General features: G+C 33.7%; 2 protein-coding genes across 6 annotated transcripts in view; both read right to left on the bottom strand.

The window, feature by feature from the left end:
* Window positions 1-17,504, bottom strand: part of LOC106171763 (Ig-like and fibronectin type-III domain-containing protein 2) — a 33,695-nt gene extending 16,191 nt beyond the window's left edge. Inside the window, exons 1-7 of one of the 5 annotated variants that reach the window (XM_013552226.2) lie at window positions 17,404-17,504; window positions 11,970-12,118; window positions 9,049-9,130; window positions 6,248-6,357; window positions 5,700-5,796; window positions 2,656-2,781; window positions 1,471-1,644 (exon numbers count right to left, since the gene is read on the bottom strand). In XM_013552226.2, coding sequence (XP_013407680.2) covers window positions 1,471-1,644; window positions 2,656-2,781; window positions 5,700-5,796; window positions 6,248-6,357; window positions 9,049-9,130; window positions 11,970-11,981 — 601 coding nt within the window. In that variant the 5' untranslated portion in view covers window positions 11,982-12,118; window positions 17,404-17,504. Of the gene's footprint in view, window positions 1-1,470; window positions 1,645-2,655; window positions 2,782-5,699; window positions 5,797-6,247; window positions 6,358-9,048; window positions 9,131-9,389; window positions 9,485-11,969; window positions 12,119-13,765; window positions 13,787-17,188; window positions 17,247-17,273 lie in introns of those variants that run through there. The other 4 variants (XM_013552230.3, XM_013552228.2, XM_013552227.2 and 1 more) reach the window with 4 other exon arrangements.
* Window positions 17,505-18,650: 1,146 nt separating this feature from the next.
* Window positions 18,651-22,428, bottom strand: part of LOC106154067 (low-density lipoprotein receptor-related protein 2) — a 57,281-nt gene continuing 53,503 nt past the window's right edge. The window contains exons 78-82 of the mRNA XM_087003714.1: window positions 22,285-22,392; window positions 21,830-21,892; window positions 21,461-21,548; window positions 20,995-21,136; window positions 18,651-20,739 (exon numbers count right to left, since the gene is read on the bottom strand). Coding sequence (XP_086859840.1) covers window positions 20,467-20,739; window positions 20,995-21,136; window positions 21,461-21,548; window positions 21,830-21,892; window positions 22,285-22,392 — 674 coding nt within the window. The 3' untranslated portion in view covers window positions 18,651-20,466. The remainder of the gene's footprint in view (window positions 20,740-20,994; window positions 21,137-21,460; window positions 21,549-21,829; window positions 21,893-22,284; window positions 22,393-22,428) is intronic.

The following is a 22,428-nucleotide window of genomic DNA, read 5'->3' as shown; positions in this document are numbered from 1 at the left end:
AATAAAAAAAACATTGAAAATCACATGGAAGTTACATTGCATCGTAAGGATAAGGAACTGGATATAGGACAACAAAAACTATTTCTTGCATTCTTCACTCAAATAGAAAAGATGGACACATATGAATTCTAGTTTTTATTCCGATCTTTACAACATTGCTTTTATTGAGTGAACATTTATATTGTTAATCATTCTGCAAGAGTGACGTAAAGGGTTTGTGAAAAAGTCAAAATAAAGGACAAAAAAAAAAAAAAACATCTTAGGGCACGTTATTTGTTCACATCCCACGTATATTGTTTGTGCAAGTCCATGTGGTCTCATTATCCTGTACATGTACAATAGTAAGTGATGCTGGAGGCCAAACCAATGCTGTAATTGTTGCCTGGGTCCTAATGAGCATACAACCTGGATAAGTTTTTTTCTCTGTATATAATAAGCATATTAATCCAAATGGTCATTCTATGCTCCAGGGTCAGTACAACATCAGGACACCACTGACTAACCTTAACTAACCTAATCTACAATATTGTGCCAATGTAACAAAAGGGTAAAATAGAAATGTGCTTGGAGGTTTTGTTTTTACATGAATCCTTGGCTGTAGCAGTGGACAAAGAGAAAAAATTAAATGGACAGGTACTGCCCATAGGGAAAATTATTATGAGTCCATCATGTACATGGGTTTCTTGTCCAAGACAAGAGGCATTCATATGTGAATAAATGAAAGGAATTAGAAATGTTGTTACAGATTCCAAATTAATATCTTTACATTTCACTTCCTTGATCTAGTTATTTCCAGTGAAGTGCTCATTTAAGCAAGAAAAATCTGAAAAAAATCATTGAAGATTTCTGAAACAATCTTAAAACAACTTGCACCAACAGTCTCCTCTTAGGATTTTTGTCAATATGAGTTACATCTCAATACAAGCGGCACCTTCACAAGAATTATCATTATAAGTATTCAACCATTCTAATTTTAGCCTATAATATCAGTCCACATAGGAGTTCCTTATGAGATTTTAAGTGGATAACATTGATAGTCATCCTATTCTACCTTCAAATTACACAGTTATGTTGAAATGTGTTATTCATCATAAATGGGATCTAGATGCAGGCTGGATTTTATCAGCGCATTTTTGTGCTTGTCTAGTTATATGTTCCATAATTATACTAGACCATGTTTAATAACAATTAATACTGAATAATACCTTAGGACTTCCTTTTTAAACCATATTGACAGTAACAGAACACCTCCTCTCACTTATAATTTCTATTTGCAAAATAAGAATAAAAAATAAAGCTTTATATAATATGCAATTTTTTACTTTAACACATTTAATGTCTGTCTAACCACCTGCATGTGCGTGCACGTATATGTGTGTGCACATGTATGTGTGTAAATACTTGTGTGTCTATGTTTCTGTGTGTCTCAATTAATATGCGTTCATCTGTCCACAAGTGTACAAAACCTACCTGCTCCACAAGTGAGTATTTTTGGTATATCAGCTGCACAAGCTGTGGCTGGATTCCACCTGTGTGTGTCCAGAGTACTGGGGGCACATGCCTGGCCACAGGGCGGGGCTACCCCTGCCTGGGTGCAGCAAGAGGTGAAGTTATGTGGAGGGACTACTGGTCGAGGGACGGTCACTTGGAGGAGAAAAAATAATAAAAAATTACAACTGCAGAACAAATATTTACAAATCAGTGAGAACTAGAAAATCTAATGAAGCATTAGTGTAAACAAACCAAAAAAGCTTGCTAAGTTTTCCTGTAAGATACAGACGTTAAAATTTAAAGTAATGCATAATACCTGAAAAAAATCCCAGCATAACATCCATACATATTTTAAGACATTGTACTAATTCTGATTTCTCTTCATAATCTGCATTCATGTTCATGTAATTTTTATGAGAAGATCACAAAGTCACACAAGCTTTCAATCCCAAGGGACATGACCTTACTCCTTCATTGTGCTATTTCTTTCTTAATCAGCCTGCAGGCAAGTAGGCAAAAACATAAAGTTACCAATATTTGCAAATTTGATGAATGGCTGTATGCATTTGAGCATAAGTCAGAAGGGAAAAAGACCAGATGCCATGTTATTTCAAATTATGCAGTGAAACCCATCCAATGCATGCCTGCATGTATCAGACAAGGAAAAAATACCATATTAATTTAATATATCAAGCGCAAACACTGGACTCTTTGTGTTTAAGAATGATAACCACAGAAATGGTAAATATCTCTTTAAAACACAAGGATGCTTGGCAAAAGTTTGTATATAAATAGCCCCGAACTTTGTGGATAAGATGTGTGTGTCAATGCAGGGAAGTAACAATATGGATTATATTATCATAATTTTATTACTGGAAGGGAGGGGGAGAAATGTGGGTAGGTAATAATATAATATAGTGACAGGGGAATAATGATGCAGGGACAAAAAGAGACAACCCCATTAATATAAGAATAAATAGGAACTATCACTATAATGTAACTTATCTGCCTAAAGTTAAAGTTTTACAACAAACAATCAAACCAAGCTAATTACCTGGTCAAATGACAGCAAGTATAATAACAATAAACGCTGACAGGGAACAGAAATAACAACAGGGATTGATACGTACAGTAAATAATCTCAGTAACATTATTGTAACTTACCTGCACCAGTGACAGTAAGCGTTACAGTTTGCTTCACTGAAGTTCCCTGAACTTGGCATTCATACAATCCAGCATCACTCTGGACCACAGTGAGAAGGTTTAATGTGAAATGGGAATATTCTCCCCCTGGAAGCAACAGAGTAATAATACTTTTAACAATATTATACCATTAAACATTATTGATAGAAACTATACAAAAAAAAGAAATCATTTTATTAAAAATTTTGTGTAATAATAATGTGAATTCCTGAATTATCAATGGCTGTTACATCAGTGTTTTATTGTTCAGGAAGGCATAGGGAAAGAAATATTAGTTTCCACATATTTGTTATAAATGTGTTGCAAATAAATGTGTTGGGGAAGCTTAATAGTAGGCATATTAGGCAAGTGCTACCCCCATCCTCCCCCTAAACCAAAGCCTCTATTGGACTTATGCCAAGGTGACATAACTTAAAATTATGATACTCATGAAACATACAACTGAAAAAAATTGTGTCTCTGATAAAATAAATAAAATGGAAGAAGAATTATTATAAGATCATGCCATGAACTCCAGTTTTGATTTATTTAATGAGAAATAATTTAGTGTATCAAAGCCATATTACATGCCTCCACACAAAGTTTCTCAATAAGCAAATGAAGTAGAAGATGAGAAAGAGTAATATTGGAAAGGTAGAATCTATTGAGATTCACATCACATTATTGAATTTATGAATACATCTCAAAACTCAGTTATTTATACACACAACAAATCTAGTAGCTCTGAATATATGTACCAAGTCATGCTACAGCGAGTTTTTGTGGTGAATGATTTACGGCGTCCCTGCCCCATCTTGTCATGTGACCACAGAAAACGGTAGCCATATTAGTGTCACCTTGACTGAGTTATTTTCATCTCTTAACCCTGTCACAACCACATGTTTATCCTTAGTAGATAGTAAATGTGAGAATAGATTAGTCTTCTTGATACTTCTCCCATTAATTACTCTAAATACAATCACACTGTACTATTGTAAATTTTCTTGTGAGAAAAGTCCAGCCTACAACAAAGTTGATGCACAGATTTCTGCTTTATAGATAATCTTACAAATCACTCAAAATCTAATCATCTTCTTTTGAGTAACAGAACAACACAATTAAATATGATTAAGCTACGGTTTTCTCTATATCCTTAATATGACCCACCCAACACGAGATTATTTCCACATCACCCCCCTCCTTAATAGTTTTTAAGGCATGTTGTGTTCAAGATATGATCTCTGGCAAGTCACCAGCCCTGACCTAAAGGCAGGTATATTCTAAGAGATATCATCAAATGAAGTTGTCCTGATTATTTACTGCTAAATCTGGTTTGCCGTTAAAAGCTCATCAATGTAGTAAACGGTGAACCAGCATGCTAATAGGCTATTGAATTTGAAAGAAACCAAAGTAATTGATCGCCCTGTATTTACATAGGTATTTTATTTTCTTAAGAAATTAAAAGTTCTGTTTTACACCAACAAGTTTTGGATGGGATACTTAAACTAGAAATCTAAACCTGTTGGTGTTGTTGGTGCCCCAAAATTTAATAAGTACAGATTTATATGTACAGTCGTAAAACACAGAATATAAGTTACTTATTAAGTAACAATGTTTAATGAAAACTGAAGAAAACCCCATTGTTTTAGTTCCCATTAATCATGTTATAAAACTTAGGACAGGAAAATGTTAAATGTAAACAAGAGAGAGAGAGAGAGAGAAAGACATTTTGATCTGATCAGACCTATTTTCAAAATTTGCCTAACTAGGAGTGAGGAAATTTACACATTCAAGGCTTTCTGTTTTCAATATCTGTATATATGCACAGTAACATTCTAGAAAATATACATTTAAACAAAAAATATAAACAGACAAAAAGATAACTTCTGAAATAAAAGTAATTATGTCAGAACAGAAATAACCTTAACTGACAGAAGTTTAGTAAAGCATGTTAAAGTTTGAAATAAAACAGTAGGCAAGAAATACAAACACATACAAACTCAGATGATGGCTAGATCTATAGACAAACAGTGTCTGTGCATAAAACGACATAAGATTATTAACCTATTCAAAAATCTAGTAGCCATTTTATCATTTGGTTCCTCCAGACTGTGCCTTGAGGGGGAATCTCATTCCCTCTAATTAGACTTGAACGACCCATATTTCAGACATGGGTTGTTGTTTATTCCATTTGAAATCAGTGACCTGCTTCCAGCAACCAAGAACTACTGGAGAGAATGCCAAAATATTTTCAGGATTTCATCAATGACAAATGACTAAATAAGCATTCCCTCCAGGGACAGCATGTCTTTCTTTTCTTTGGCTTGTGTTAAAAGTGCTCGTATGTGGCCTAAAGCGCCTCTCTGCAACCAATACTAAACCCAGCCCATGCTAGCAACAGCTTTATTAACATTCAGCACAATCCAAGTGCCAACAGTTCTTAATCCTATACGGTTATAGGAGCAAGCCTTTCAAAGTGTCATTCACTGAGAGGTCTAAGTTTTGATCTAAGGTAAAGGTTTTCTCCATCTCATTAACTTGATGCTATGACCCTCTGTGTGCAAAGTAAACATTACCCAGGGTTCAAACATGGCCAACTCCATCTACAAATGTATTTACAGACAATCCAAGTCAAATGGCAGTATGAGTAACTTTCATAACTGTCTTGCTCCCTCATACAGCATGTATAATTATCAACGTCTTTTTTTCTGGCCAGCATGTCACCACAGGGTAACTAACTGTTTAATCCTCATTTTTTAAATGCTAAATATCAATTTAAAGGGAGTGCTGGCTGCACACTTACATGAGATAATTTGGAAAATTATAAACCCTGTTCTTTTTTTTAGTCAATAGAAAAAAACTTGTATGCCTTTGGGATGTGAAATAATTGTTCTCTCACAACTACATGTATGTAAATAGATCAGCAATAAAACATCAACGATACATTGACAGAACTTTGGTAACTTAATCATTTTTTTTGAAAATCTGAGCTAATGTGATAGATTGCATTTATAATATTCACTTACCTAATGGACGGGTTATGGTATAATGTTGCGTTTCTGCTGATAATATTTGTAGGTTTCTTGATATCGTAGCATTGTGCTGTAGAAATATCCACAAAACCTTTAAAAGAAATCAATTTGGATTAAAAAATTGATGCAATTCTGCTGACAAACCATTATTGTATATATATAAATAATATCACAACAAAATTATAAATTCAACAAGTCATTATGTTAATATGTATTTAAGTTAATGGAAATCTATTTTACAGTATTTGTCTTCACCTTGAAAAAAGTATTAACCAGTTAAGATTCAGTTTAAATCACAACACAGAAAGTTGCCAGCCCAACAGAGTTCTACTTGACAGAACAGTGCACTGTAACAAAATTAACAATCATTCTAGTCAATGTTCTTTTTACTTGCATAACAAGCACGATGACATATACTAGTATTGTATCTTCTGTGCCCTAAAATAGGACAACAACTTATCACTAACTTGTCATTGAAAAAAAAAAAAAAAAAACAGACTTACAACCAGAGTTTTGAAACTCACGCTTGCCACACAACTTACATCGTGTTCTCCTAAGTTGCTGACGGAACACTCCATCTGAATGTCTGTGCCTTCCACAGCCTCGATCTCCTTGCTGATGGGATAGGGAATACTGGGCATAAGTTGTTCACCTAGAGAAGAGACTTTCTATGTAGAAACTTTGTATAATCATTGTCAACACCTGTCACTGTGACCTTTTAAAATCTATTCTTAGCATAATCCAGCAGTTCTTATATTAATTTAATAAGGTAATACTAGACATGAGTTATTTGCCTGAACAAAACACAGTTTCTAAGTAATTTTTGTTTGTCCACGTCACTATGACCTGTGCAAATCAATTCTTTGGTCATGTAATAATTTATTTATTTATCTAGAAAAAATTTTGAAATAAATTGGATTCGGGTAAATTTCAGGTAGCTTTAAGTTTCAGGTAAACTTTCTTACCAGCGTACCACATATAAGATTTCAGATCACTTTAATTTGTTTAATCCAATTAACTGACTCCTGTAAATTAATGACATTAACTTCTGAATTTAATTTAATTAATAGCAGCACTGGTACCATCAATTTATCAGGTAATCTGGATCTATTGTACTCGGTCAGGTACAAAAATTAACGACAGCAAAATAACAAGAGCTGTGGTTTTATTGTAATTAATTGGCTTAGTCCATAACCTCATCATTAGCATAATGATAAAGAGCTTTGTTCTCAAAGAAATGGGCTGATTCCATATATCATTAGAAAAACCATAAGCATCAGATTTGTGGCTTTTTATAGTGACAAAATCATAACAATAGTTCACCGTATTATGTTGATCAAATATCCTTTTTTATTGCCACGGCCACCACACAGCCAAGGGCAAATAAGGCATTTGCTTCAATACAGGCTATTTGTTAATGCTAATTAGCCAGAGTAACAGTGCTAATTAAAACAATTTTTAATTGGAGTCTAAAAAAAATTTAAAAAATGATATATATTGTTTTTATAATTTACCTATCAAGTAATCTTTCAATACCATTTTATTAGTCCAAAAGATAGCATGTATAACAGTTAACCACAAAAATAGGTAGCCATTTAATCAGATAGACTGACAATAAAAAATACATTAAACAATGATATACAAGCTTAGTGACAGCGGTCAGTGAGATAATGTGGCTCCAATCAACTAAGTGAACAATAGAGCCTCCTTACCCCCTCTCGCCCTCTTATTTCCTCAATCACCATAATCTGATGATTTAATTTAAGAATATTAGGGGAATAACAAAGGAATCAAGGGCCATTCTCATGTTCTTTAACATGTATTGCTAACTTCCATAAGTACACCCAAGGTTCAAACAAGTAGACATGACGTGTGGCTATTCTTCCACGTCTATTTGGCACACTACTTGGGTAGTTTTTAAAGCCATTTCACCTTCTCCTCATCTGACTAATGTCTTTCTTTTTTGGCCATTTTCTCTGTATTTTTATTGCATGCACATTTTCTAACAATGATATTCTTAGAAAACATCAATAATGGATAGAATTTTTCACCAAGGAAATGGCATTAAAGTCCTCAGTTATGTGAATTAGCCATACAACCAGTAAACTTTTATTTAGCTTCTTTCCTTTTTTGTCTCTATTTAATGCACTCAAGGATTCAAATTCACTCCAATCAGACTTGAAACTCCAAAATTGCCATTTGCTATTCTCTTTCATGTAAACTCAATGACATGTTATTCGACTGCCACAAACAGGACATACTACAAATAGTAGAAATGCCCTCAACAGACATCCATCAAAACACTCAGATACAAAATCAATTACAAGTAACATTTCATTTAGCAGAAACAATTTACTAATTAAATGAAATCAACAAAATTGTGATATTTCATTCTTGCATGATAATTACTCAACAATTGGCAAATGTGTTGATAAATCATAATCCACATCTATGCAGAGGTTTTTGCAGGTAGAAGAAAGACAAAATGGCCCAAAATATAAATTCCATAAGCAGAAATGTGGTTACGTCAACAAAGTTCTTACATATTTCTACCTTATCCAGCTATTATGTAAGTGTCACATTAATATCTATTGTTTGGTGAGGGAAAGGTTCTACACAATCTTTTATAAAGTCAGCCCTGTATGACATACAACCTAATACAGCTGTCATGTCAGGCATGCCACCTGTCATGTGTCAGCGTGTAACTTGCTGAAAAGTCACCTGGGTTGAGAATTCAACAAAAGTAACTATATCCAGGGCATGTTGCATGGGTGGCCAAAGCAATAAACTTGTCACATTTTTTCCACATCTTTTGGCTGCTAAAAGCATTTTAACAGTTGGCAATAAGAGAGGGGGTGGGGTATTACCCCTACTGGGTAATGGTAGTGAGTCAAAAATGAAGGATGGGGACGTCCTGCAAAGCATGATGGGAACACAAATTGATGTTCATCTTCCTCAGAATGTTTGACTACTGAATCTGATGACATCTTCTATGACTAAAGAGATGACTCTAATGTATTATATTTCTAAGTTGATTTTTAACATTCAGTTAAGATCTTAGGGAATGCAGCGAAGACTGCTGTCTGACATTGTTGTTCTCAAAACGCTTTCAAAAATTATTGGTTTATCATACTGTAGACCAACATCTGGAATCAAAGTTTTTTAGTGCATGTGTGGAAAAACAAACAATTCCAAGAAAATGCCATCAAATGTATGGCAATTTTAATACATATATTTTTTCATTTCCAAATAGCACTACTACTAGTATTGCTCTAGATCTGTTGCCGGTCTACAATGGGGAGTAGGACACCATGACCAGATGTAGAGGAGATATATAGCCTACCTGCACACTGGACCGCCATCAATGCTGTCATCACAGCCACCAGGGCCATGTTGTACACTGCCTGCTCTGTAAGTTTCCAGTTCTGAAGGAAAAGCAAAAAGATTAAAGATGACTTGATTATTGTGTAGACCCACTAGATGATATTTCAATCTGTAAGAAAATGAAAATAAAAACACATTTACACAAGCGTGTGATATTACAAGAATGTAGTTCAGCAATAAAAAGTTTCACAACAGTTCACACCTAATATTGCCAAGTCAATAACATATTTCACTAATATTTCACTGGATTTACATTTAAAAAACAACATAACCGACTCCACCCACAGCTCACAGACCTACCTAAAATAAACTTATCTATTTCATCTGTATAGATGCACATAGACAGCACAATAAAGTCAAATATTCCCTATATCAAAGCTCTCAAATTCAGCCATCTTTTATTCCACTGATCTTATCTGGTTAGAAATGCAAATTTTGGTCTGAGTGGGACAATGCAATGCTACAGTAACTGACTAGAAAACATAGGGTATTTCCTGCGGTCACCTGGGAGAAATGGATCCACCACCTAGAGAATCTTGAAAATCCAAAGACCATTTCAGTCCTCTTTGTGTAAACTATGAAAATTAATGTGGATATTTGTAATGCGCACGGTTGGAAAATTGTTCATGCACAAAGTACAGGTCAGAAAAAAAAAGAGCGGATTCTGGGGCAGCGCCTGATAAAGGTCAACATGGTAATAATTAAGGTAGTCATGATATGTAGTCATGATATGGAAGATATTATTGCTACATTAAATGCTGGATCTGTTATTTTTCATGTGCCTAGAATGAAAAAAGGCTGTAACAATGTAACCTTCCAGCAGCAAATTTGATATCCAGCCAAAGTCCTCACTCAGCACTCCTTTTGTTTTCTTTCACCTCTTCTCACCTTGCAGTATTGACTGCTTCTGGATATACCAGATACACTGACCAGGTAATGTACAGGCAAGATTTGTCTGCCTATTAAATACATGTATCACGGCTTAAAAATGCTCAGCAATTCCATTCCAAGCACTTATATATTTTACAGCTGGGCTGGAGTAAAGTTAGAAAAAAAACTTTCGGCTGAAAAATTTTTTCATTCACACTGCCACCTAAACAAAAAATAAAAACTTCATGGAAAGTCATTCAAGCCCCCCCCTCCCCCTACTCAAAATAAAAGCACAGGTTGAAGCAAATTAAATGCACATTCAGCAGTGGTTATTAAAGACAGGTAATATAATATAATATAAAAACTGGAAAACATGGCCAGGTTGATCACCTGAAGCTTATGGGCAGACAGGTTGTCTCCTGCAGACAGCAGACAGGACATGTTAAATAATGAGACACCTTTTCTGTAAGAAAAAAAAACACAGCTAGCTAGATTGATAGCAGTGTTCTGGGTTATGGTGTTGAAAGACTTCTTTTGTCGACATTAATAGCCATTGGATGAGCGCATTAAATTAGACTGGCAATAAATTAATAGGGACAATGTAAAATGCTATAAAACTGGGCATTTTTCAGTAATGTAAAAATAAAATAAATGAATTAAAAGAAAAAAATTGTGGAGAAAAATATTGTCTAACGCAAAACGAAACAAAAACCAATCTCACCTATATTATTTGGAATGAAGAACTTATTAAAAGCCTATATCATTAATATTACATATGGCCAACAAAGTCATAATCTACCGTGAAAGTTTCTCTCCTGGGAGTCTTTACTTTCAAATCAAGCATGCAAAAAGTAACCGACTAATTATCTAAATGAAAACTCATTTACAACATAAAAGAGAGAAAAATAATTCCTCATAAAATATAATTTGTTTTTCAGGTCCGTCTTGATGAAGTTCAGTGGAGATGAAATATTCTAATGTGAATTGCATTGACAAAAACTGACATTAATAGAAATGTTTTACATTTTTATAACATAAATATGACTCATCTATCTGATGTAAATCCTGTTTGACATGAACTGACAAGACTGGAAATGCTTTGAAATGAATACATAGAAGGGAATTAGTTATTGCAATCTTCCACAAAAAAGTTTCAGACAAAACAAAGATTTTTTAAAAAACTAGTAAAGACACATACATACCTAAAATAGTAAAATATTAGCAATTGTCTGTTCTTAAATACTACCAAATCTAAAATTAGTTTAAACTATAATAGCATTCCACAAAATGCATTCCATAGCGTTGTTTGCTAATTCATTGACATATAGAAAAACATTACTGAAATTTTGTTGATAAGTAGCAATTTGAGATTATGATGTTAGTTTACATATATGTTCCTGTTCACTGACTTAACTAATAGAATTCTTGTTGAACGAGTAATAAAATATAAAATAAAAGAATATTTTGTGGTTGTTTGACATTTTCAAAATTTTGAAAGAACAACTATATAATTCAGACAAAAAAAGCAAAAGAGATCTGCAATTATAATGATATTAATTAATTTGTTACATGTTGATAAAAAGATCTAATATATTCTTTATAAGCAAAAGACTTAGTTATGATAAACATTGATCAAATAAAAAAGGAAAAAATGGTGGTCTCTTTTCAACCCACAAATATGAAAAAATAACTTATCTCTGGCACATTAGTGCTATAAATCACAAAGTAGAACACAATGTGATTAATTGTTGGTTTGTTTTAAATGTTGCTGTAGTGCCTTAGTGGTGTGTGTGTGTGTGTGTGTGTGTGTGTGTGTTTGTGTGTGTGTGTGTGTGTGTGTGTGTGTGTGTGTGTCGTTGCATATATACATACAGATTTTATAACATGAAAGTAAATGTAAACTTTGGTTTTCTTGCCCTTTAAAACAAACACATTGGCAATAATAACCAAATCACTACCATTCCAACTAGTAAGTGACAAATCATTTAATTTAGAAGTTGACCAACGTACCTTGGTGTCCATGGTGTGGGTTATATCAACTGTGCCAAGTACTGGTCACAGACTCTAGAATCAAGCAATACTATAGTGATGTCAGCTATACACTGCTCCTATCACATCTATCCAAGCAGGAGTCATCTAGAAGTTTTTCTAAGCCATATCTGTAATAGAAGGAGAGAAGTGTTTAGATCATCACTTAAAGGCTTCCAAGAATATTGGGCTTAAAAGATTTTGGTCAAAAGCTGTCTTGATCAAAAAGGAACATAACATGATGAAAGTGACATTTTAGAGTATGATAAATGGAGGTTTGTATAAAGCTTCACAATCACCCTTGAACTTTAAAATCTGTTTTCCTTAGACCACACAGGTTATTCCTTTCAAATCATGTGAACTTTTCAAACTCAAACGCTGATCCTATTTGCCAATATTATGTACCTTTAATAGAGGAACAATTTGAAACAAATCAATAAACACCCACTATATTAAAAGAAGAAAAAAAACTTGATTTATCTTGACACGAATATTGTGTGATGTCATGACCACAAGTTTGTGTTCAATCTCTCCCTGGAGTAGGTTCACAACTGTAAAGTTGTCACTTATTGTGTGAGTGTGGGGGGCACTGTGGGTTCCCAAACCTTGCTTCCTGCCTCATCAGTTATGACACCACTATCTTTGTGGCCCATCGGAAAACATGATCAGGGAAATAGTTGCTGACATGCAAACAATACATGGCATTTTCATCTCCAGGGGGGCAACAGACGGAAGTTCAATAACAAGATCAATAATTGAAATCAAAGTGCAGGTGATCAACCTGACTGCGTATGCTGACACAATTTGTAAGTTGCAGGACTGTGCACTCTGCCCACATATCCTGCAACCTATTCCAATGGTTGCCAAAAACACACCGAGTCCTTTCTACCCATCTTGATTTTATTTCTTGATGTACTCCTGGCTAAACCTACTTGTTTGATAGGGGATCATATCCCATTCCATCTTGTCTTATCAGCAGTCTAAGTCTGTTATTCACATGGGCATCCCTTTATTCCTTACTTTTGTGGTTACTTTTCCTTATTTGCTATAGTCTCTGTATTATATTTAAATACTTCTCTCAAAATAGATTTGATCTTTATACAAGGAAATGTAAGGACAACATGGAATCTGGCACAATTTAAAACATAATAATTAACTACAAGTAATCAATATGCAAGGCAAGAGACAAATATCTAACATACAAATTACACAAATAAACTAAATAAATAAATAAATTTCATTAACAACAGTGCTTTGTGTTGATTTTACACTGACAAAAAATGTAAAGTTACCAGTTTTGATCCACCCTGTATTATATTTATATAAATATTTAACTTATCATTTACATGCCTTACCATCCGGTCATTACATGAAAAAAAGACTAATATAATTTTAGCTCTAAAAACACATGTCATACCTCACTTAACTTTTTCTATTATAACTAATAACATGTTCATAGCATCAAAAAACCATTATCTAGCAATTTAAATCTCATCAATGCTAATTTGATGTTGATAAATCATGAAATCTAAACTTTAATGCAAATATTGCCAATGTGTTTTTATGTTGAATAAATTTTGTACATAATCACCATCATATATACACATTGTATCTAACACACGCACGCACACACACGTACCAGTTTATACATGTATATTATTTATGTGTGTATATATATATATATATATATATATATATATATATATATATATATATATATATATATATATATATATATATATATATAATTATATACGTGTGATGTCGTTCATACGTACATGTTTACTGTATCGTGCCTTTCTTCACCATTCCCTACAATCCAACTGCAGGCTGGGTGTGAAGAATTCAAGTGGTTACCTTTATTATACTCTATTACACTAATCCTTCGAAACAAATTCCATTAAAAAGACTCAGTCACTGGATATATATCTATAGAAAATCAGGGACTGATGTGCCTGGCACCCCCTTTTTTTGATAATTGCTCAACCATTCAAGGTAGATAAATTTTCCTCTTCGAAACTGCACTTACATTCTTTTTAATTCTACAGGTGTAGTATCAAGTTACAAAGTTTCTATTCACCATCTTATTCATTTTACCATTTCCTGGCTTTCATCAGAGAACTCATTTCTACCTAAGTTTTTTTCTCTGTTTTTAAAGAAACTTGAAAATTACTGTTGGTTTTCCAAGGGTTATGGGTTGGATATCGTATTGAAGAAAGAGGGCCTCAATCAGTTCAACCACAATTTTCTTCTTTTGTATGTTTTTGGATTAACCACCCACTTCTTTTGAAAAATTCAATATGTTCTATAAACAATGCCATCAATTTTAACTGCACAAGGTAACGACAAAAAAGTATCACGTCTTTCAAGTATGATACACAAAGAAGGATATGATAGTTCATTTTTTAAAGAACCAATTTTGCTCTTTTTTTTTATCCCTTGAAAGGTGATATCAAAGCTTACTGAATTGTGCATTATGATTTTTTTTCTCATCAAATTAAATTTTTTTGTTATTAAGTTATTTTGAATTTTAACAAAATTTTAAGAGGTAAACTTTTAAACAAATTATCACCCTTTTAAAACTACTGAGGATGCATATATGATAGAAGAGCAGGATATTCCACATACATCAATATAATTGTAACATCCTTATCAAAACTGGTGCACATTAGTTTTATTGTGTCAAATGATTAAGTATTCATAAGCAAAAAAAAGTTAAAGAGTAATAATTCCAGTTACTGCACTGAACATCAAGTCTGCTTCATCGATAAGTGATGTACCATTTCTTTAATTAAAATCTCTTCGTGAAGGACAAAATATGGTTTATGTCAGATTTTGTCAAAAAAGTGCTCCTATTTAATTATATTCCCTCCAGTTAAACATGTTGACGCCAAGCCGTATACCACACCTTTCATCCTACTTCCCTCTTAGATATCAAATTGATCTCAAAACCCCTATCATGCCCCTCAACAGTCTAATACTTTATTTAATTGACATTATCAAATATTAGCCAAACCAAAATGGCCGTTAAACACATGAGTAGATGAGTATGACCACGCGTAGGTGGGTGCACACGCACATGTGTCACGCAGGCTCATGTACCTTTGAGTGCACAGGAGTGTTATATGCATAGGCAATGCACTTACATGAAGAATTGCATGACCCGCTGGGGGGGTCACCTCCAAATTTGTCCCTTTATGTAAGGTTTCTAGACTTATATATAGATGGAAAGTTCTATTGTTAACAAAATGCCAACTTCTTAGCACTTATATGTAATCCTTCAAATTAACCTACTCAGTGGACTGACTTTTAGAATGGGGGGACTGACTTTTAGAATGCAGCATTTGAAATTTTTTTCGAAACCAAGTAGCACAGGGCTACTGGGGAAGATCCTCCTTGACAGTGCAGGTAGTACATATGTAGCTATCAAAGAAATTGGTTTTAAGTACGCCATGCCGTCTGAGCAACAGACTGTATTGATCAAAAATGCATATACTGCTTGTGTAGAGAATTTATAGAAACAGACCTCCAGGTTTGATAAGGAAGGAGAGTGAAATTCAGCACAAACAAAAACTGAAAACTTGTCTGAAGTATTATATAACTAGGAGATAAAAACCATGCCTGCCTCCAGTGTTCAGGCTGGTGGTACAATAATAAGGGTTTAGCTACCTAACAGTAGCAACATGCACCATATCATACCATATCATACTATGTATTGTATATATCATACATGTATGTGCGCTTTTTCAGTGTTATAGCTACACACAAACAAACACACACACATATATATATATAAGTATTGGTGTATTATGACCCTTTCCAAAATAAATCAACAAAAGAATAGCTAACAGTCACACTCTCTATGCACTTTGATTAATGGCAAGTCACCATGTCATGTACTAATCTCTCACTGAAATTCATCTTTGAATTACAGCAGTTTAAGTCTTGTTTATATTACTTGAGACAAGCAAAATATCAAGGTATGATAAAGATTTTTTTAGCAAATCTTGTGACAGGTACTGTAAATTGCTTCTGTGTAGCTTTTGGGCTTCAATTGTCAATGACATGCAATGATCACGTTACATCATCAAAATGTAAATTTTGCACAGTGCACACTCATATCTTTGTGGTAAATGTGGTTATACACTGTGACTAAGATCATAATAGCAAAAACATGCATGTTTATGTATACTCATTTAAAGCCAATTAAGCAATATTCCAGATTGCATGATGAAAAAGATGTAAAAGGGAGATTAAACATAATTAGTTTTCTGATTAAGGACGAGCCTGTAAGTAAATTATACATTACCCAAATACAGTCTTAACCATATTTTACCTGTGCCTTATAATCAGTTGTGGTCGGTGTTGCATATTTTGGTACTTTTGCAGTATCCCCACCACCTTATAAGTCTTTGGTTTTCAACATATTTCTAAACTAACTTACGTAGGTGGTGACTTTGAGCAATGTTTCTACTATTCAAATGAATCAGGTTGACATTTAACATACTGTTTTTTAAAAATATTTTTACTAAAAACTTCGAGCCCATCATGTTATGTGAGGGTTAGAGGATTCAGGTCATCCCAAGGGTGAAAATGTCAGTGGTCAAAAAACTTAAAAGTTAATATTATAAAAACAAAAAAAGGTTATTTACACACACACACACACACACACACATATTTGAAAAGCAGCTTGAGACATTGATCAAAATCACCACATATCTGAAATCTAAAAAACACTAAAAATGAGAGGTTTCTACTCGTGATATGTGAAGGGAGGAGATACTGCTAATTAAGTACCCAAATTTCTATTAACCAAGAACACCGATGTGAATTCAATGACTTATTTGAATGTCCAGCAATCAATGGCTTTGTTTTCTTGTTATTCCATACATTTTCATTAAGACAAGACCTTGGAAACATTAAAAGGACCAACTCAATAGAAAGGGTTGCTAATATCTTAGTGTGGGTAGTACGCGCATCAGTGGATCAATGGAGTTAGTTACTCTAAATATGACACGGTCATCATTTACGTTGCTACACTGCAAATAGCAAATTAGGGTTATGATAGTAATACAGCCTTAACCACACACATTCAAGTGTTGTTTATCCCTTCAAAAATTCACATATCCTGTACAAACTCTCAGAATGAAACAAGACGTCAAAATCTTAACCCTACTTAATAAATCCGTAGTATTCCTAACCTTCTATTACACCTGCCTATGTCCGGCTGAGTAGGCCTACTGTCACCACAAGAGGCGACGCTTTAAGACACCTTGCGTCACTTACCTGCGAAAACAATTAATCAAATCATCCTCCTCTGTCTTTGAAACCACACCTGTCAAAGGCTCACTAAGAATAAGTATTTCAAATTAATCACATCTACGTAAATGTGCGTAAATCTGGCAACGACTCTTACCTTGAATTTTATGAGATTACAGAAGTCGCCATCTTGCTTTTGTTGCACCTGGGCACTTGACCTACTTCCGGGAGAGAACGACGAAACAGGTGTGCGAAATGAAATTTACATCACATGTTCTTTACAGTTATTGACAATTTACTTTTTTGGGACCTTTACAAATGTTTACTATTTTTACGTTAATCACGTCAAATTATACCAGTATGTATATTTGATATTGACAGTTTATTCATTTAGATATTTTTTTCCTGAATTAGGCCCTATATGCAAAATTTTAAGGACGGATTAATAATATTTTAAAATGACAAAGATGGGGGGAGGGGGGGGTATTCTCGTCCAGATTATTAAGAATATATCAAGCAAAGTGCTTCCGACTGAAATTGTACGAAAATAGTCATAATAACAATAAAATAATAAATAAATATAAAACAAACAAGAGATCAATTAAAACACTTGTTTTTGATGTTTATTAAAATACTTTGTCCAGTTTTTCAGTTTCATTTTATTTTCCATAATCTAATTCATTACTTTGTTTATGATTTTTTCGTAAATAAAAATTAGACAGGAAAACATTGACCTACACCAGATAAGTACCATTCATGTTTACAGGGACTAATTTTGAATATAGGAATGGATTAATTAACCATTGGTAAATATGGGAAATTGTCTTTTACCTCAGAAAAATCCAATTTTGGCCAAAATGAGCAGTTATTATCCCTTAAAATCGTCACATCTATGCAGTGGTTTTAGTATGCATGAGAATCATGCAGAAAGCACTTTTAATTTGTCATATACAATTCAAACTGCAAACCAATCTAATACCTAGCTAATTTAGAGATGCAGTGAAAAACAGAACAAGTATCAATTTATGTAAACCAAGACTATTTCAAAGCAGAGCAAGTCTGGAAGTATTAGGGATGCACACATTTCAGGGCACCCCTGTTTTGGTGACTATACTGCACATCAGGGATGGACCCAGGATTATTTGAAGGGGTGGGGGGGGGGGGTCCGCAGATGCTAAGCTGACTCTTACCCCCCTCTACTTTGGTGTGGGTTTGGGGCCTGGTGAAGGAGGGGGGTTAGGATCTCCCTAGACCCCCACCCCCGCATCACCACTGCACATGGTATGCAAGGAAGCCACATTAGAACTGATACCATACAATAAAACATATGAAATTTTTTTATAACATCAAGTATACCTATAATTTTATAACAAGTCCTGAACTATCAGATAAAGTAAGTCAAAGTTTTCATAAAAATATACAATTTATTTCTCCACAAAGTATTTGTTAAGATCCCTAAGGTATGGAGTGTACTGCTATATATAATCTAACAGTAAAGAGTTAATAATGCTGATATTGTAGAAGAGGAAAAAATGGTCAATATATCAATGCAATGACCAAATTATATAATCACAATGACTAATAGCGATAATATATCCACTGTAGCATCACAACATATACTTGTAATGTTCAAAAATATTTCCAAAATGTACACAAAGAAATAGACCTTGCTCTGTTCAAGAGAGACAGACCAAGAACTTCTTTTAATATTGATATTGCAAATATCTAAATATTGTTGTGATATTTAGTGATCTTTTAACATAAAAATAAGTTTTTGTTCAAGAAAGATTTCATATACTTTGGTAAAAATCAAGCTGTTCCTTTTTTATACGAATAATTACAATATTGGCTTAATGTTTTTTTTTTTCCACAAAATTTTCATTTTGTTTTAATTTGCAGGATTAACTGTACTGAATATGTAATGTAACAAACTTGGGAAGCGATGCATCACATTAGCCTAAGTGGGACATTGAGCATCATAAAAATTTTTAAGGTGATTTGTGCTTTTTGTCATTTTCTCCTGATTATCATAAATCCATAATAATGGCACATCTATACAGGATTATCAGTGAAAAACATATATTATATTAATATCAAAAACTCATTTACATAACATTCACTCACACTTCTAACCCATGTAAGTTATTGAGGTAAAGCTCAATCCACAATATCCTAATCTTGCAAGGGAGTTAAGTTACATTGGTTTTACAGTCTTAAGTAAATTCAACACTAACCACAGCACTATTGGTGAATGTTGCAATGGTGTGGAACAAATTTTCTTCCAGTCTTCTTAAAGCTTTTATATTTATACAATATCAATAAAATTTCCATCTGAAGATGTCTATATGAATGCTACATTACATACATTTAAAGCCAGAAGGAAAAAGCATCAACATGTCTTATATACTGTAAAATATATTTTTATCTTCTACCTTTTTCTGAACCAAGATAAAAGTTCTTGGAATGTCGAGTACACCAATTGAAGGAAGCCAACATAGACATATTTCTAGGATAATGTAGTAAAACAAACTGCAAAGTGTTATTCTGGATTTTCGTCTGGAATCTTCATATCAACTCCACTGTTACATTGACTGATTTTTCCTAACAATTTATCAGTAATTAATACAATAAAAATATTGTTATTCTGTGTTAAATAAGCTCTTCAGATCATACTTGTCTTCAAATTTTTTTGTTTGTTGTATTTGTCTCAGACCTTTTTATTCAGTCTATTAATCCAGTTATATGTGCTAACTACTGTGTAACAATACAGTCTCATGGTTACGTCTTCCAAGCCGTGCAGCCTACAGGTTAATCAATTTTTGATTTTTTTTCTATTGTTAAATCACCAACAAACAAATAAAAAATTGGTATGACAGTTCTTTGAGGAATATTTTATGTACAAGCATGAAGGATCAAGCTTCTGCAAATGGCAACATCAGCACAAACTATCTTCAAACAGGAGGACCAACTCTTTATGTAATAGCGTAACATTTTATCTGGAATTATTTAGTAAATAGGAATTCAATTCTTCATCAGAGCTGGAAGACAGCACCCATACAAAAACAATTATTTTGTATGGGTTTGATATATCACTTCGTAATAAAGTTTCATCATAACGACCAACATCAATTCTGCTTTGTGTGAAATATACTCCCTCCCGAGTTTTGCCTCATCTGTGGAATGATCATCAAGAATTTTTATGCTCAAAAAATCTTTGGTCTCATAAATCTGTATTAGCGACTAAAACATCCGTGTCGTAATCGTTTTCCGTTACTGAAGGACAGAGTTCTTTATGTGGTATATGGACTGTGATCTCTGATGACTGGCTGTCTGCTACCCCATTGGAGTGAGTGGGGCTGGTCATGTCCTTTTTTTTAGGGGGTTTAGCAGGTTCTAATCCTGTTATATTGTCATACATTGGGTTAGAGAAATTGGTCGGTTTGTTGTAGTCTTCAAAATTCTCCGTTTTGTTATACTCTGGTTCCATTGCATCCTATGAGAAAAAAGATGAGCACTTTAGACCAATTAATAAAAAGAAAATTTCCAGTTAATGAAGCATATATATAAAATATGTTGTCACAGGCAATATGCAAAAAAAGAATAAATAAATAAATAAATAAATAAAAATAAAAAATACTGAACACTTAAAAGTTCCCAGTCTTCTGTCTTTTGTCTCTACTGAGTATCAAAACTAAACCCTCAAATCTTTTACTGATCACATTTCTATACAACATGTGACTATGTTTACCCCATTCTGTGCCACAGAGCTGTCATATACAAAGTCTGGCGTGCTGATGGCCACATCATTGCCTCCATGGAAAGCCACCGTTCCTGCAGGTGCCCCGGGTCTGAACTCGCCCCCACCAGTGGAATGCAGGGCCTTGTTCATACTGAAACCATAACAACAACTATTTCAATTTGCAGGGGAATCGTTTGATGTAATTACTAAAATACTGAGGTTGGATTATAAATATCAAATGCATCTTTTTTTGAAAAAATTGCTGCAATAATTATACCTTATGTGCCTTTAAGATAAAAAACAGTTTAATACTGAATACCTTTTTTCCTAGGATGCATTTGATGTCATCCAAGATGGCTTAACAATTTTTTTAAAAATTCTGTGTGTGTGTGTGTGTGTGTGTGTGTGTGTGTGTGTGTGTGTGTGTGTGTGTGTGAGAGAGAGAGAGAGAGAGAGAGAGAGAGAGAGATCTTACCTTCTTCTTCGCAGAAATAGGAAAACAACAATAATGACCACTAATAGGATGACCACAAGTATAATGGGGACCACAATGGCAGCTGTTTCTGAAATAACATTTACTGGGAATGTTTCAACTCAGAAAGGGAAATAATTCATCGAAGTAGCAGGGACTTATTTACAATGACAAAAAATGCCATACAGCAATTTGACAAAAACAACCAAGACTGACATAAGATGAATATACTTAGATGCGAAATGTTAGAAGAAACTTCCTATGAGATATGACAATCAACAAATTGTAAATTTTAAGCAAATACAGATTTTCAAATTTGACCTCAAAAAGGATCTTGAAAATGATTCTGTGCATGGTTTACTATCAACTTACGTGAATTTGCATCAGCTCCAGTGAATGCTGAAGGCTCCTTTTCACAGTATTCCCCATAATAGTCTGAAATTTGATCAAATTTATTCAAATACAGTGACAAAATTATTGACTTTAAATAAAATAAAAACATATATATCACCCCACTATTTCAAATGAAGGCAAGCCAGGCTGCATTTTTTCTTGAATACCAATTCATTAACTTGGGCAAATTTCACAAGATATACAGCCAACATGCCACAGCAAACCCTGGTTCTTCTAAACTTCACATTTTGCCATGATTGCATTTTTGATTTGTAAAGTCATCAGCTTGGCAACAATTGTATTTCCTCTTCCTATTGAGGTTTTCATAAATGTGTTTGCTGTGCTTTGTGATAGTTGATACAAATTACATTTTCACCTCAATTACAACAACATTTTCAACTTTTGTCATTTTCCCCCCTAGCCAATATACTTACTATTTAAGCACAAACACACCAGCCCACCAGTTTCTGGATCTGGCTTACATTTGCCACCATTCTTGCAAGGACACGTCTGACTTGGGGTGGGTTTTACTGTCTCCTCAGCTAAAAAATACAATAGACAATTAAATTGTGTTGCAT

Source organism: Lingula anatina, chromosome 2 (assembly GCF_051362555.1).
Source record: "Lingula anatina isolate TDL-2025a chromosome 2, LinAna3.0, whole genome shotgun sequence".
NCBI lineage: Eukaryota > Metazoa > Brachiopoda > Lingulata > Lingulida > Lingulidae > Lingula > Lingula anatina.
This window is presented reverse-complemented; position numbering and strand designations above follow the sequence as displayed.